Source organism: Eurosta solidaginis, chromosome 5 (assembly GCF_040869045.1).
Source record: "Eurosta solidaginis isolate ZX-2024a chromosome 5, ASM4086904v1, whole genome shotgun sequence".
Taxonomy (NCBI): domain Eukaryota; kingdom Metazoa; phylum Arthropoda; class Insecta; order Diptera; family Tephritidae; genus Eurosta; species Eurosta solidaginis.
The window spans coordinates 147,121,502-147,134,655 of NC_090323.1; the positions used below are offsets into that span (position 1 = coordinate 147,121,502).

The window sequence follows — 13,154 nt, forward strand, 5'->3', positions numbered from 1 at the left end:
TAACAATAAATGCACATTTGAAAATATTGTGACATTTGCAACCAACTACTCAGCCGCAGCCTCAGCCTCACATGACTTAGTCAGACGAAGTGAGTGTGAACATTATTAATGTTAAATATAACAAATATAATGACAGCAATTATTCGACTAATTTTACTACAAAAATAAAAATTAGAAAAAAAGATATATAGATAGAGCGACATAGCGACCGAAAGGTAAGGTGCTAGTTAAAAAAAATATGTATATAAGTTTCTTAAATACAAAATTGGAAAAAAAACTATAAAGCACAGCTTGCAGCGCCTGAAGCTTTTATAATATTAAGCAACAGTGATCAATGATTTGCATTGAAAAGTGCATATACGTCAATCTCATGCAAACATATCTAGCACGATCGCAAAGGTATTTTCATGAACACTCTCGGTTAAAAAAATATCAGTAAAAATTATTTGCAATCTTATGAGGTATTTCGTAAACATTTTCGAAAAATTTCGAAAACTCCAGAAGTTTTAATTGTACGGAAACTTAAAAAATGCTTAAAAATGTATGCAAATTTTTTTAAAAATATGAAATTTTGTATTTTAAAATTCGAAAAGTTTTTCAAAATGTTGTGTTTGATTTTCAAAATGTCCGAAACTTAAAAATTTTCACGAAAATCTTAACAAAAAATATGTAAATCAGTTTCTTAAACGTTTTCGAAAAAAGTCTAGTTTTCAAAAACTATTAGAACCATTTCGATGCAATTTAATAAAAATAAAAGCTCTCATGAAAGATTATATATCTTTGACGAAAGCTTTATAAATAATTTCAAATCCATTTTCGAAATAATCCAGAAGCTCGAAAAATGCATTAAAATCATCATGAAAAATGAAAACTATGAAAACCAAAATCAAGAATAATTTGTAGAAAAATTCGAGAAGTTTTTACATCTACAAGAAAATATCGGAATTTTTCACGAAAAATCTGTGAACCAATTGCGTAAAATCTTTCGAAAAAATTCTAAACTAGGGGAAATATTTCAGTCTTCATGAAAATTTCGAAATTTTTAGGAAACTTTGTCTGGTTTTTTTAGTATTTTAGAGAAGTTTTTTAGTTGCAGTTTTGTAGCTGATTTTAATATATTGAATAATATTCGCATTTCGAAAAAGTTTGAAAACTTGAGAGGTTTTTCAAACCGTCATGAAGATATCCGATTTTTTGCGAAAACTCTGTAAAGTGTTCTAAAAAATACCAAAATTCCCAAAAATGTAAACCAACTTCTAAAATGTTTTCGAAGAAATTTGAGAAGCTTTCAAAATATTGCTAAGTTTTAACTACAAATAAGAAAATTTGTAGTACAGACGCTTTCTAATTAATGCGAAGTTTTTAGAACTTTTTGAAAATGTTTATCAAAACTTCTAAATTTTCTATGTAAATCAGTTTCGAAAAAGTTTTCGAAATAATCTGAAAGATTTCAAAAGCCTTCATGAAAATGTTCGAATCTTAAACGATAATTATAAAAAGCAAATACGAAAACTTTTGCCGAAATATTCATGTTTTTAAAAACCTCTAGCATTTCCGAATTTTATCGAAAACCTTTTTCGAATTTCTCTTACTCAACGAAAATTGCATGAAGATTTTTTAATAACTTCTCAAAATTTCGAATGTTTTTGAAATTGTGTTCGAAATCGGCTTATATAATCTTTCCGAAATTTTTAAAGCTTTCCTAAAGATGTTTAGAAGCTCCTTTAATTTTAAATAATAAAACTTGCAAATATTTTTTTTTTTGCTATTGTTTTAATCATAAGTGTATATCACAAGTGTTTGATCAATTTAATAGCTATATTTATGTACAGCTTATGCAATTGTGCTTTTAGCTTTAATAAATATATGCGTCTATATAATAATTTAGTACATTTGACATCGATCTATCTACACTATCTATTTATCTATTAATAGTTCTAAACATTTTTCTGTTTTATTTTTTTATTATTTTCATTAATTGTGTCATTGGATTGTTTTAATTATGAGTAGAGAGTTCTCGAAGCCGTTTGGTAATGCTACTGCTGCTGTCAATGATGAGCTGATTGTAGTCATCATATTGTAAATATGTATTGAGCAAATTCTAAGTACGAGCTTGTGCACAAATGCACTGAAGCGTTGCATATTGCAATCCTCTGAAATAAATGAAAACCTTGAAGTTAAATAGGAAAAAAAGTGTAGCATGAAGGATGCAATTGAAACGTTTGTTGCTCAATCACCTAGGGAATGGTGAAACTTTCTAAGCTTTAATGAGAAACCGTAGTAAAAGTTTTACAAAACCTTTGTTTCAAAGAGCTTTAATTTTTGCTGTTGAATCAATAAGAGAAAGCAGTTACAAAAAGTTTGAAAAAAGCTTAACTTAGAAGCTTTCGCATATTGTACAGCTTTTCTTTAAGCTTTGTAGTTTTTTTAATGATGGGTACAGGATGCTTCCGTTTATTTGAAGCCAATTAAAAAAAGTGTAGCATGAAGGATGCAATTGAAACGTTTGTTGCTCAATCACCTAGGGAATGGTGAAACTTTCTAAGCTTTATTGAGAAACCGTAGTAAAAGTTTTACAAAACCTTTGTTTCAAAGAGCTTTAATTTTTGCTGTTGAATCAATAAGAGAAAGCAGTTACAAAAAGTTTGAAAAAAGCTTAACTTAGAAGCTTTCGCATATTGTACAGCTTTTCTTTAAGCTTTGTAGTTTTTTTAATGATGGGTACAGGATGCTTCCGTTTATTTGAAGCCAATTAAAAAAGTTCCTGTCAGCTTTCGCAAGCTTCAAAGCATAGATTAAAGCTTTGCAGGTATGATTGTTTTGTAATGGCTTAACGAAATAGTCTCTTAGCTGTTGCAAGAACGCCAAATAAATATCTTCTTATTAAAAAAGATCATTTACCAACCAAAAAACCCTATGACGTAAAAAATATATGCGTTACTTAAAAAGCTCTTCTTGAGGACGTAAGAAGAACAAGGTTTATATCGTTATTTACGCAATTTACCAAACAATTGGCTTTTAATTAATTTACAATTCTTAAGAAAACTTTGAGATTTATCTGTCCGATAATGTTTTTTCGTTAAATAAAATTTGTGTTTATGGGGCAGATAATTTTTAAAGTTTACATGACAAAATGGCCGTCAGATTACAAAAGTATATTGTGGAGAGCAAGTTTAGCCATATTTAGGTCAATGAACTGAGTAATTTATGGCGACACCAGAGATTTTCGTTGTTGCCTTAAGAATATAGGTGAAAGGCTTAAGACCACTCACATGCTGTTTTTAATAGATCACAGTCCTCAGCCTGCACTGCGTTTGCAATAATATTTCTGTTCGTATTCTTTACCCGATATTCGATTGTTTCAGTCCTTTTATTTTACAAAATCCATAAAAAGCTTACCTCCACGAGTTCGGTTTATTGATTTCTTGCATCACTACTATGTACACAAGTAATGTAGTCAGTAGCCTACTACTGCTGTCTCATTTTGAAGGAGAAAAAAAATATATAATATTCGATGAGTGCGAAGTGCATTTACCATGAGTTTGAACTTCAGACATTTCAAGTATCGAATCGATTTTTTTATAAATAACACACTGAACCATACTACAAACGGCATACCTGTAGCGCAAATGCAAATGACTTTTGTGTATAGAAAAGAGAAAAGTATATGTATATTGACTACAATTGTCAGTAAATATATTACTTAAAAAAAAAAACTTTAAATTTTTTTTTGTAATTCTTATTACCTTTTTCCGATTTCCATTTTGCTTGTAACTTACTGCGTTGTATGGATTGTACACATTTGTTGTAGCTACCAAATCGCATGTTTAAAATAGTAAAAAGTACAACAATAATATGTACATACTTGCAATCAATGTACAGTAGATTTATTTTCCCCAAAGCTGTAATCTTTTGTAAGCGATCTAGAAATAAACAGAGAACTTTGTTTAACGTTTCATTACGATATTTTACTAATTTTGAATTTTATCTTCATAAGGGTGTTGTTGGATGCACTTGTCCCCTTTGTATTGCCAACAGCTTTATAATTTACTGCGATGGGTGGATATTTAATACTTATTTCGAAACTTGCGAAATCTACTAGCCACTGTATTTTATTTATAAGGTATTGTAATTCTTAAGACAAAATGCTGAAATTCTTTTAGTATTTTTTTGCAACTCTGTTACAAAAGAGTGCGTCTGGTTAGTCTGTATATTAAATATGCAGTTTTTAAGCGTTTTGTAATTTTTTTTTTGCGCTTTGACGATTTTTTTTCTACTTTCCTTAGCGGTTTTCCTTTTTTGTTTTTATTTTTATATTTTGCGCTTTTCAGTTAAAATTTCAACAGCAAAATTTAATTGTTTTAAATACCACATGACGAGGTGGCGAATGCATCGACACGCAAACGCTTGACGTACATGCATACACACATACATACACAGGTACACAAAACAAAAATAGTTAACTTAAAAAAAATTTAAATTCATTGCAAATATAATAATAATACTTAAAAAAAAGAAATAATGGCACATGTTAAGTGTTTAGAGAGAAAACAAAAAGTTAACAGCTGTGGCTATAAATACTAATAATTAAATGAAGTTAGTGCCAAAAACAACAAATAGATAGATGAAAAATTTTGCAAAATAAAAGTGGTTAGTAACACAATAAAGGGTAAATAAATAAGCCATATGTTTTTTATTTCAATTATTAAAAAACATAAAAGTTAGTAAAATTTGCATAGAAATCGTGTGAGCATGCGCTTACGCCTTTGTCACTCACAACTGATGAACAGAGTGATTGCGGTGACACCTTCGCCGGACAGTTAAGGTTAAAGTGAGCAATCACATTTGTTTGTTTGTTTTTTTTTTTTTTTTAATTACATAGATGTACCGCTGCGAGTATAAAACAAGCAGTAAAAATTATAAGCAAATTTCGTCAAATATTTTTTTTTAATTTAAAAACCCAAAACTTCGCTAACTGTCTTGTTAGGAATTTTAGGAAATTTTTCGAGTAGTCCAGTTCATTTGTAATCTTTTTCTTTTTTTCCCTGAAAGTACAAGGTGTCTGGATATTCGGATTTCATTTTTAAATATTTTTTATTAAGGGATGTTTGAAATTTTGTCCATACGAAATGTTTTCAACTTTATTTCCACTAAATTTCAACTAAATTTCCTAAACTTCTAATTAAAAATTTGGAAATTTTGATGAAAATTATCGAAAACTACTCTACTTTTAAAAACGTTTTTGAAATGGGCTTACATTATTTTCAATTCATTGAAGTTCTTTTGAACTTACGAAAATAAAACAGGAAAGTAATAAATGACAAAATGTTTCAATAATTTTTGATGTTATTTTCTTATCTCAGGTAAAATTTCATGAATGTAAGCGATCTGTAGGAAACTTAATACACTTATAGTTAGTAAATTTTTCAATATTCGGCTAGGAACTTAACTGAAGCTTTTTTTTTTTTTTGATTTATTTTCAACTAACTATATACTGATCATTTTCCAACTAACTTGTGGCTAGTTGAAAGTTTAACAGTTTTGAAATTCTTGATTTGTGTACGTTATCAGAGAAAGTTGACTAATAAAACAAATTTTTATTGAATTTTGTATGTAACCAAAATCTAGTCATAACAAAAACTCAATTAATCGATCAATTTTGCTCTTAATTAAGAAGTAATCGTAGTAATAAGTCAATTAGTCGATTCATACATTTTTTTTATTCAATTATTAGCTTTTAAACTTAATTAATCAAAAACTGAATTAATTGAGTAATCGCATTTTGAATTAATGAAATTTTTGAAGAAAAATTAATCAAATTATTTTTAAATAATCGATTAATTAGGCACATGACTAATTACTGATATTGATGAAGAGCATAGACTTAGCACCAATAGTTTTAGCGCAATATTACTCCTTCAATGGCCTAGGTGGAAATATTTCTCTATTCTTGCTTTTTTGTAGTGTTGGCAAAGTATGCGGTTTTTTTGAAGATCGGCGTCATATGTGGCTGAGTCTTCTGAGCCTGAGGGATTTTTATCCGCGACTATGACAGAAAAGTGTTTGGAAGAGCAACAAGTGTAATTAACGCTCTACTGTGACATCTAATGTCATTTAGCCGCAGCAGAAATCACACGTTCATCAGTTTACATTGTCGCAGGTAGATCTTCCCCTGACGAGAGCTGGGATTTGGTGATTGATTCAGTGTTGAAATTAAAATGTCCTCAGTCAGCATTTCACCGTGATAGTTCAGTCACTGTAACTAAATCAGAGGAACATCAAATTTTTTTTTAAGTTTTCATTCCAAACAATATTAAAAAATTGTTTTCTGGGATATTCTTGAAGCGACCATCCTCCTACCGATGTAAAATTAAAACATTTGGTATGGTAGGGAAGCACACAACACTACAGCCTCACTGCTGTGAAAAGAACACCGCAGTTTTGGTCATTGACTTCTTTGAGGGGCTCATTTGGTTGATGTTCAATCTTTCGTACGACGTTTGTTTACTTGCACTTCAATGAAGGACGGTCACATGGCCAACAATCCGCAGAACCTTCAGAGCTTCAAAGGGGTAGTTGGCTTCCTCTTTGCGCTATATAAGCCCTTCAAAGCTCATAAGCCATGTACATGATAACCACTTTCTTTGACTTAAATAACTTCTCAAATTCAAAATATTTCAAATACTCCCAAAGCGGTTTACGGAAACCCCAACTTGCACTGACATTTTTCTTCTTTGAGTCAATAGTTATTTTCAACAGCAAAACTTTTTGTGTATCAATATTTTTAAACAAAATTTAAATTACTCACCATAATGGCTGGCACCGCGGCCGTAGACGTACCTCAAGAAACACCCAACGAAAATCTGATAGATACAAAAGCTTCAGTGGAAGCAAAGGCTGACCATACGCCGCCTTTTGAAGACGACGATTGTGACGCATCAAGATGTAGTCACATACGGCCTTGGAACTCCGAACAAAATATGACAACCAAAGTGGCCTTTAAAAGTGCTTTGACCAAACAGACAAGTGATCATAACTTTTATGTATACACTGTTCCCTTCGATCCTTTTAGAGTTATAGTGGAATTGTATTGTAAAACAAAATTTGTTTTTCTCTTACTTTCAGATGAACCCAATGAGTCAAATGCAAAATATGACCATGGGTGGTGTTGGACCACAGTTAACACCTCAGCAACAACAACAACAGGTAATGAATGGACTAGGTCCAATGGCCAAAATGCAAGGCATGGCGAATGGTGGTTACGCACGTCGGAGCGCACCATATCCTCAACCACAAATGCATGCGGCGCAAAAGCGCACCAGCTATACCTCGATGGGAAATCCCGCACTACAAAATGTTCCTCCACAAATGAGTATGCAACATTATGGCCAACAAATGCATCCGCAAGCGGGTAGCGGTATACCAGTACCAATGCAAGCAGGTGCTTATGGACGTGGCGGGCCAATGGGTAGCTATGGGAGAGCAAATACAATGGGTCCGATGGGAATGGGACCAGGCGGTGGTATGGGTCCAGGAGGCATGGGTCCAGGTAGCATGGGGCCAGGCAGCATTGGTCCAGGCGGTATGTGTCCAAGTAGCATGGGTCCAGTCGGCATGGGTCCAGGCGGTATGGGCCCTGGTGGTGTGAGTTCAATTCAACGTGGTATGCCACAAGGCCCAGGTGGTTATAGTGCTGCAATGGCTCATCAACAAAATCAATATTATGCGGGAGTAAATGGTGGTGGTGGCGGCGGTGGTATGGGTCCGGCTGGTCCGGGTTCTTTAACAAATACCGGTGCAATGTATCAGAATCAAGGGTGAGTAGTTGTTTTTATGCGTTGTATGTATGTATGTGATATAATTTCGTCATTCCTAACTTTGATGATCCTCTCTCTATCCTACTTCCATCATCCCTTCTTTAGTCCAACGTATTGTATGCCAAATTACCAAATGTCCTGTTATCCAGCCATAGCCTCCTTGCAAGTTTATAAAGATTTATTGAATTCTTATTTCCCTGTGTAGTTTCCAGCAAAATTACCAACACAGTCCAGTTCCTGGTAATCCGACGCCGCCATTAACACCTGCCTGCAGCGTTCCATACATCAGTCCGAATCCAGATATCAAACCTATTATGGATAACTGTAAGTGTGATTGTTTCCTAAACCTTTCATCTGAGTGTTGAGAAAGTTTTTCTAATTTATTACTTGTTGTCGCTATCTTCTTTTTTCTCACTATCCCACGAAATCTTGCTGTATGCTTGGATTTGTAGGCGAGGAGATGCGACTGACATTCCCCGTACGTGATGGCATCATACTTCCACCGTTCCGCTTGCTGCACAACCTGTCTGTCAGCAATCACGTATTCCATTTGAAACAGAATGTCTATAATACGCTCATGTGTCGGTAAGTATGGACTTCCTTTTTGACGGAACTCTCTTTTTTTCTTTCCTTTACGTAACATGAAGTCTGATCGTCACATTTTTCTTTTTTTAGTTCTGATCTTGAGCTGCAGCTAAAATGCTTCCATCAAGACGATCGACAAATGAACACGAATTGGCCGCATACGGTAACAGTATCAGCAAATGCCACGCCCCTCACCATAGAACGTTCCGAGAAGACGGGTCAGGCTTTGCGGCCGTTATATCTAAAAGCAGTTTGTCAACCCGGTCGTAATACTCTGCAATTAACCGCTAGTTCCTGCTGTTGTGTAAGTATTTTTACATGAATATTTGCAAATTCTACCAAATAACATATGCGCCTTCGTATTTCGTACTGAGGCACTGTTGTACACACATGCCTAATCTGCTATTTTTTCCATTTTCCAGTCCCACTTATTCGTGCTGCAACTAGTCCATCGACCCTCCGTGCGGCATGTTTTGCAGAGTCTGCACAAACGCAATTGCTTACCCGTAGATCATTGTGTGGCCAAAATCAAACGTAATTTCATGGTCTGCTCAACGACTAATGTGCCACTGGAAGCTGGCGCCAGTAATATGGAAACGACCAAGTGCACTAAGATCTCACTGAAATGTCCGATCATGAAGTCTCGAATACGTATGCCCGCGCGAGGACACGAATGCAAACATGTACAGTGTTTTGATTTGGAAGCCTATTTGCTTATGAATTGTGAACGTGGCGCTTGGCGGTGTCCCGAATGCAAGTGAGTATTTAAAACAAAGAGCGGACTCGAACGAAATTTATTAATAATAATTCAATTCTTATTTTACTTGCAGTAAACCTGCGCTTACTGAAAGTCTAGAAATCGATCAGTATATCTGGGCCATTCTCGACAAACTTAATGGCACCGATGTGGATGAAGTCATAATTGATTCAAGTGGTAATTGGCGCGCGGCGCAAGGTTTACATCAAGGTTCTCCACTTAGCGCGATGTCAGCACAAATACCCAACTCAATGGCTGCACAAATGCTAGGACAAGGGCCTGGACAGATGCCAGGACAAATGGGTGCACAAGGTTCGGGCGGACAAATGCCCGGTCAAATGGGTGCTCAATCGCATGGGCAGATGACAGGGCAAATGGGTGCACAAGCGGCTAATCAAATGGGTGGTGGACAAATGCCTGGACAAATGGGTGGTGGTGGTCAGATGCCTGGACAAATGGGAGCGCAAATGCCGGGTCAAATGGGTCCGATGGGTGGACAACAAATGGCCGGTCAAATGGGTGGTGGTCAGATGAGTAGTCAAATGCCAGGTCAAATGGGTCACATGGGTGGCCAAATGGGTGGTCCCAACGTGACGAATATTAAACAGGAAAACACCTTCGATGATCAATCAAAAGTTATGTCACCATGGGATAACTCGCAGGCGATGAGTCCCTATATGCAGCATGACATGAATGCGAGCACGCCCAATGTAGCCGGCGCTGGTCAAATGTAAGTTAATGATAGCCCTCCCCAGAAAAGGGTAGCAAATCTAATACTGTCGGTTTCCTCACTTTATAGTCGCAGTCCATTCGACATGTATGGTGGTAGCGCTGGTGAAGTTGGTGGTGTTAATGATCAGCATACAAGTGATACGGGCAATTCTTTGGATCAGCTCAATGCTATGGAGAAAAGTTTAACAGATCAGGTGAGTATGGTATTACAACTGAATAAAAAATGTGTAAACCATATATACGACTCAACGCTGAACTTGGTATTTTAAATATTAATGCACGCCCTTATTTTTTATTTCCAACAGATGCCACACACACCGCACACACCTATGCATCCGATGACACCCGGCGGTCCACCTAGTGTGAGTTCGGCGCATAACGAACCTTCTACACCGAATGCGAATATCTCAAATGCCTCACCACAAACACCTGGCACCCCTGGTGGACAACCCGGTGGACCACCATCCAATCGTGCTTCTACGAATGATTCACATCAGCAGCAGCAACAACAACAATCAGTCCAACAATCACAACAGGAACAAATTATAAATTCTTTGATCAACTCACAGCCCAATGGTTTGTCGAATCTCAATGAAACAGATTTGAATGCCGAATTGAATATGGACAACAATGATGGTGCTGGAGATTTGAATGTAAGTTTTTAAACTTGTTTCTTTACTTCCAATTCTATCCACATCTTATAAATGAGATTTACTTAAGGACAGGCTGGGTAGGTTAAATTGAGTGGGAACAAGCCCATGACAGAAGGAACTCACTTGAAGTGACAAAGAGGCGTATTGTGATACCAGCTTCAATTACTCTAAGCATCACTACATGACAACTACATAATTGCGTATATGACTGACTTCGACCTTCAAATATCAAAAGAATTCAAGACTGAGGTGACCAGGGCAGATGCAAAAAATAACCGACTAAGCTTGAAGTGACTTAATGATTCCATCTTAAAGTGAAACCAACGAGCTCAGATTAACCTCCTTTGGGCAGAGGTGTCCAGCTACTTTCCTAGATTTAGTACTGGCTTACTGTTTCTTACAGTCCACAAGGGCTAACTGTCCAGAAGAAGAATGAAAGTGGCCAGCGGCAAGAGAATGCTCGGGACGAGAGACCAGAGTGATACGTGACAGTTTCCAAAACTTTAATCAAAAAAGTAGTTTAATAGCACTATGACTGAGGTCAAGCCCTGACAGCCCTCGACCAGGCGGGTTGACCGAACTCTCATCCAATATTGTATACCTCTGCGCTTACGAACCCTTATAAGTATTGCCAGCTCATCAGCATAAAGCACTACTTTGTACCCCCTGTGGCGTACCCGTTCTCAACTTTCTCAGCCGTCGATCCCCCCACTTTTTCGCGACAGCTCTGCCACTCAGCAACCAGTTGACTACGAGTTTATCCGACTCTGGTAGAATTAGTCGGCCAAACTCCTAGTACCAATGGCAACATTATTCAAGGCTCCCTCGAAATCAAGAAAGGCATCCAGCAAATATCTCAAAATTTTCTTTCTTTTTTAATTCCAGCTCCTCCCCGATGTCGATCCAATGGAAATTCTCTCCTACTTGGACCCGCAACCAGACCTAAATACACCTCCCTCAAGCGGTTCAAGCAATAACAACAATAATGATGATATACTATCAACATTATTCGATTGAGAGAATTTTTTGGATAAATTGTTGTAAGAAAATCAAAATGTGTGTAAAGACAAGAGAACGGTAAAACCACCCCCACAAACAGAGGCAAGAATGAAGCAAGAAAAAGAGTTACGGGAAATACGACAAAATGTGAAATCGGGTTAACTCATACACAATTACTTTCTACTCTCGCAGATCATCTAAACAAGCATGTCAAAATTAGTACTATGTAAGATAGGAAATTTTTGGGAATAAAACAACAAAAAAGTAGTGAATAGAAAAATGTTGATGTTTTAAGATGTCAAAATAAAAATTTTAAAATAAAACGAACAAATTCAAAATTCACATAAATACTTACGACTGCTTTCGAAGAAAAATCAGCTTGGTACAGTTGTGCAGAGATAATGAAATTTTTTTATTAGATAAACATGAGAAAATCTAAGTAAAAAAGTAGTTAAAATTGAATTGAAAAATCAAATTGTAGAAGCGCAGTTTACGGATTTACAACAAAAAATAAGTAAAATTGCAGAGAACTGCAAAAAGTATTTGCAAAAACAAATTTATGAGAGTGGGATGAGAAAAAATCTACTTTGCTATCTGTATATAGTATTATTAATATTTTAATCGATTTAAGCAAGGGGAAAAAAAATTAAAAATTAAAATATGTGAATATAAATGGCAAAAATCTGTGCGCAGTTTTCCGCAGCTAATCTTTGTTAGCGTAAGCTGTGAGCTTCTGGAGAAGAGCTTTTAGTGAAATGTAGCTTAAAACTTACTTTTATAGCTTATGCTGCACACAGATGTCGCTTTGCTGTTTAAAAAAAATATATATATAATTAATTATTTATTGTTAAAAAAACATATAAATAGTAAAATAAAGCTAATTAATATATAAAGTATTCCCATAAATTAGTGATGAAAATTAAAAAAAAAATTTAAAATAAAAAACCAACAATATCAAATGTGATTTTAAATTGTAAATGAAACACGAAACATTTTTTTTCATAATGCACATGTTTTAAATGTACAAAATTCAATGCTTTATAAACAATAGATTAACTAATTACATAAATTAAGCATTAACGAAAGGTTAAAAGGTCAGCAAATAAATATCAAAAAAATATGTAATAATCAGAAATAAAAAAAACTATTTTTTTTCTTACAAAAAAAAACATTTTAAAATTTGTTTCTTTTTTTAATTTTTATAACACTTGTGCAAAATTTTATAGTTATGAGATATATAACTGTTTAAATCTTTTTAATTAAAATTTTCTATGAAAAATTTGAAAAAATTTATAGTTGTTTTATTTTTAAGAAAACAATTTGAAAAACACAGCAGTAAGCATGAAATTTATATTTTTTTATTAATTTAGAAAAATCGACAAAACACCCATTCTTTATCCTAATATTACAACTGTACAAAGTATTAAAGTTAATAAAAAATAAAAAGAAATATTAAAACTAACTGATCAGCTTGTGTGTGTATATATTACGCGGGAAAAAACTAAATTAGCGACATAAGTTATCATTAATTCTTAATCAATGAGCACATGCGATTAAAAAAAAATGGCAGCAAAAATTATAGGTAAATTTTATCAGTTTTTTGCCTTTTCG

General features: G+C 34.5%; 1 protein-coding gene across 6 annotated transcripts in view; it reads left to right on the forward strand.

Annotated features, from left to right (window-relative positions):
* Window positions 1-13,005, forward strand: part of tna (tonalli) — a 122,635-nt gene extending 109,630 nt beyond the window's left edge. For all 6 annotated transcript variants that reach the window (XM_067791107.1, XM_067791102.1, XM_067791104.1 and 3 more), the window contains 9 exons: window positions 7,126-7,817; window positions 8,023-8,141; window positions 8,270-8,402; window positions 8,493-8,706; window positions 8,825-9,159; window positions 9,233-9,889; window positions 9,959-10,085; window positions 10,197-10,544; window positions 11,430-13,005. In XM_067791107.1, coding sequence (XP_067647208.1) covers window positions 7,126-7,817; window positions 8,023-8,141; window positions 8,270-8,402; window positions 8,493-8,706; window positions 8,825-9,159; window positions 9,233-9,889; window positions 9,959-10,085; window positions 10,197-10,544; window positions 11,430-11,561 — 2,757 coding nt within the window. In that variant the 3' untranslated portion in view covers window positions 11,562-13,005. The remainder of the gene's footprint in view (window positions 1-7,125; window positions 7,818-8,022; window positions 8,142-8,269; window positions 8,403-8,492; window positions 8,707-8,824; window positions 9,160-9,232; window positions 9,890-9,958; window positions 10,086-10,196; window positions 10,545-11,429) is intronic.
* The last annotated feature ends 149 nt before the right edge of the window (window positions 13,006-13,154 follow it).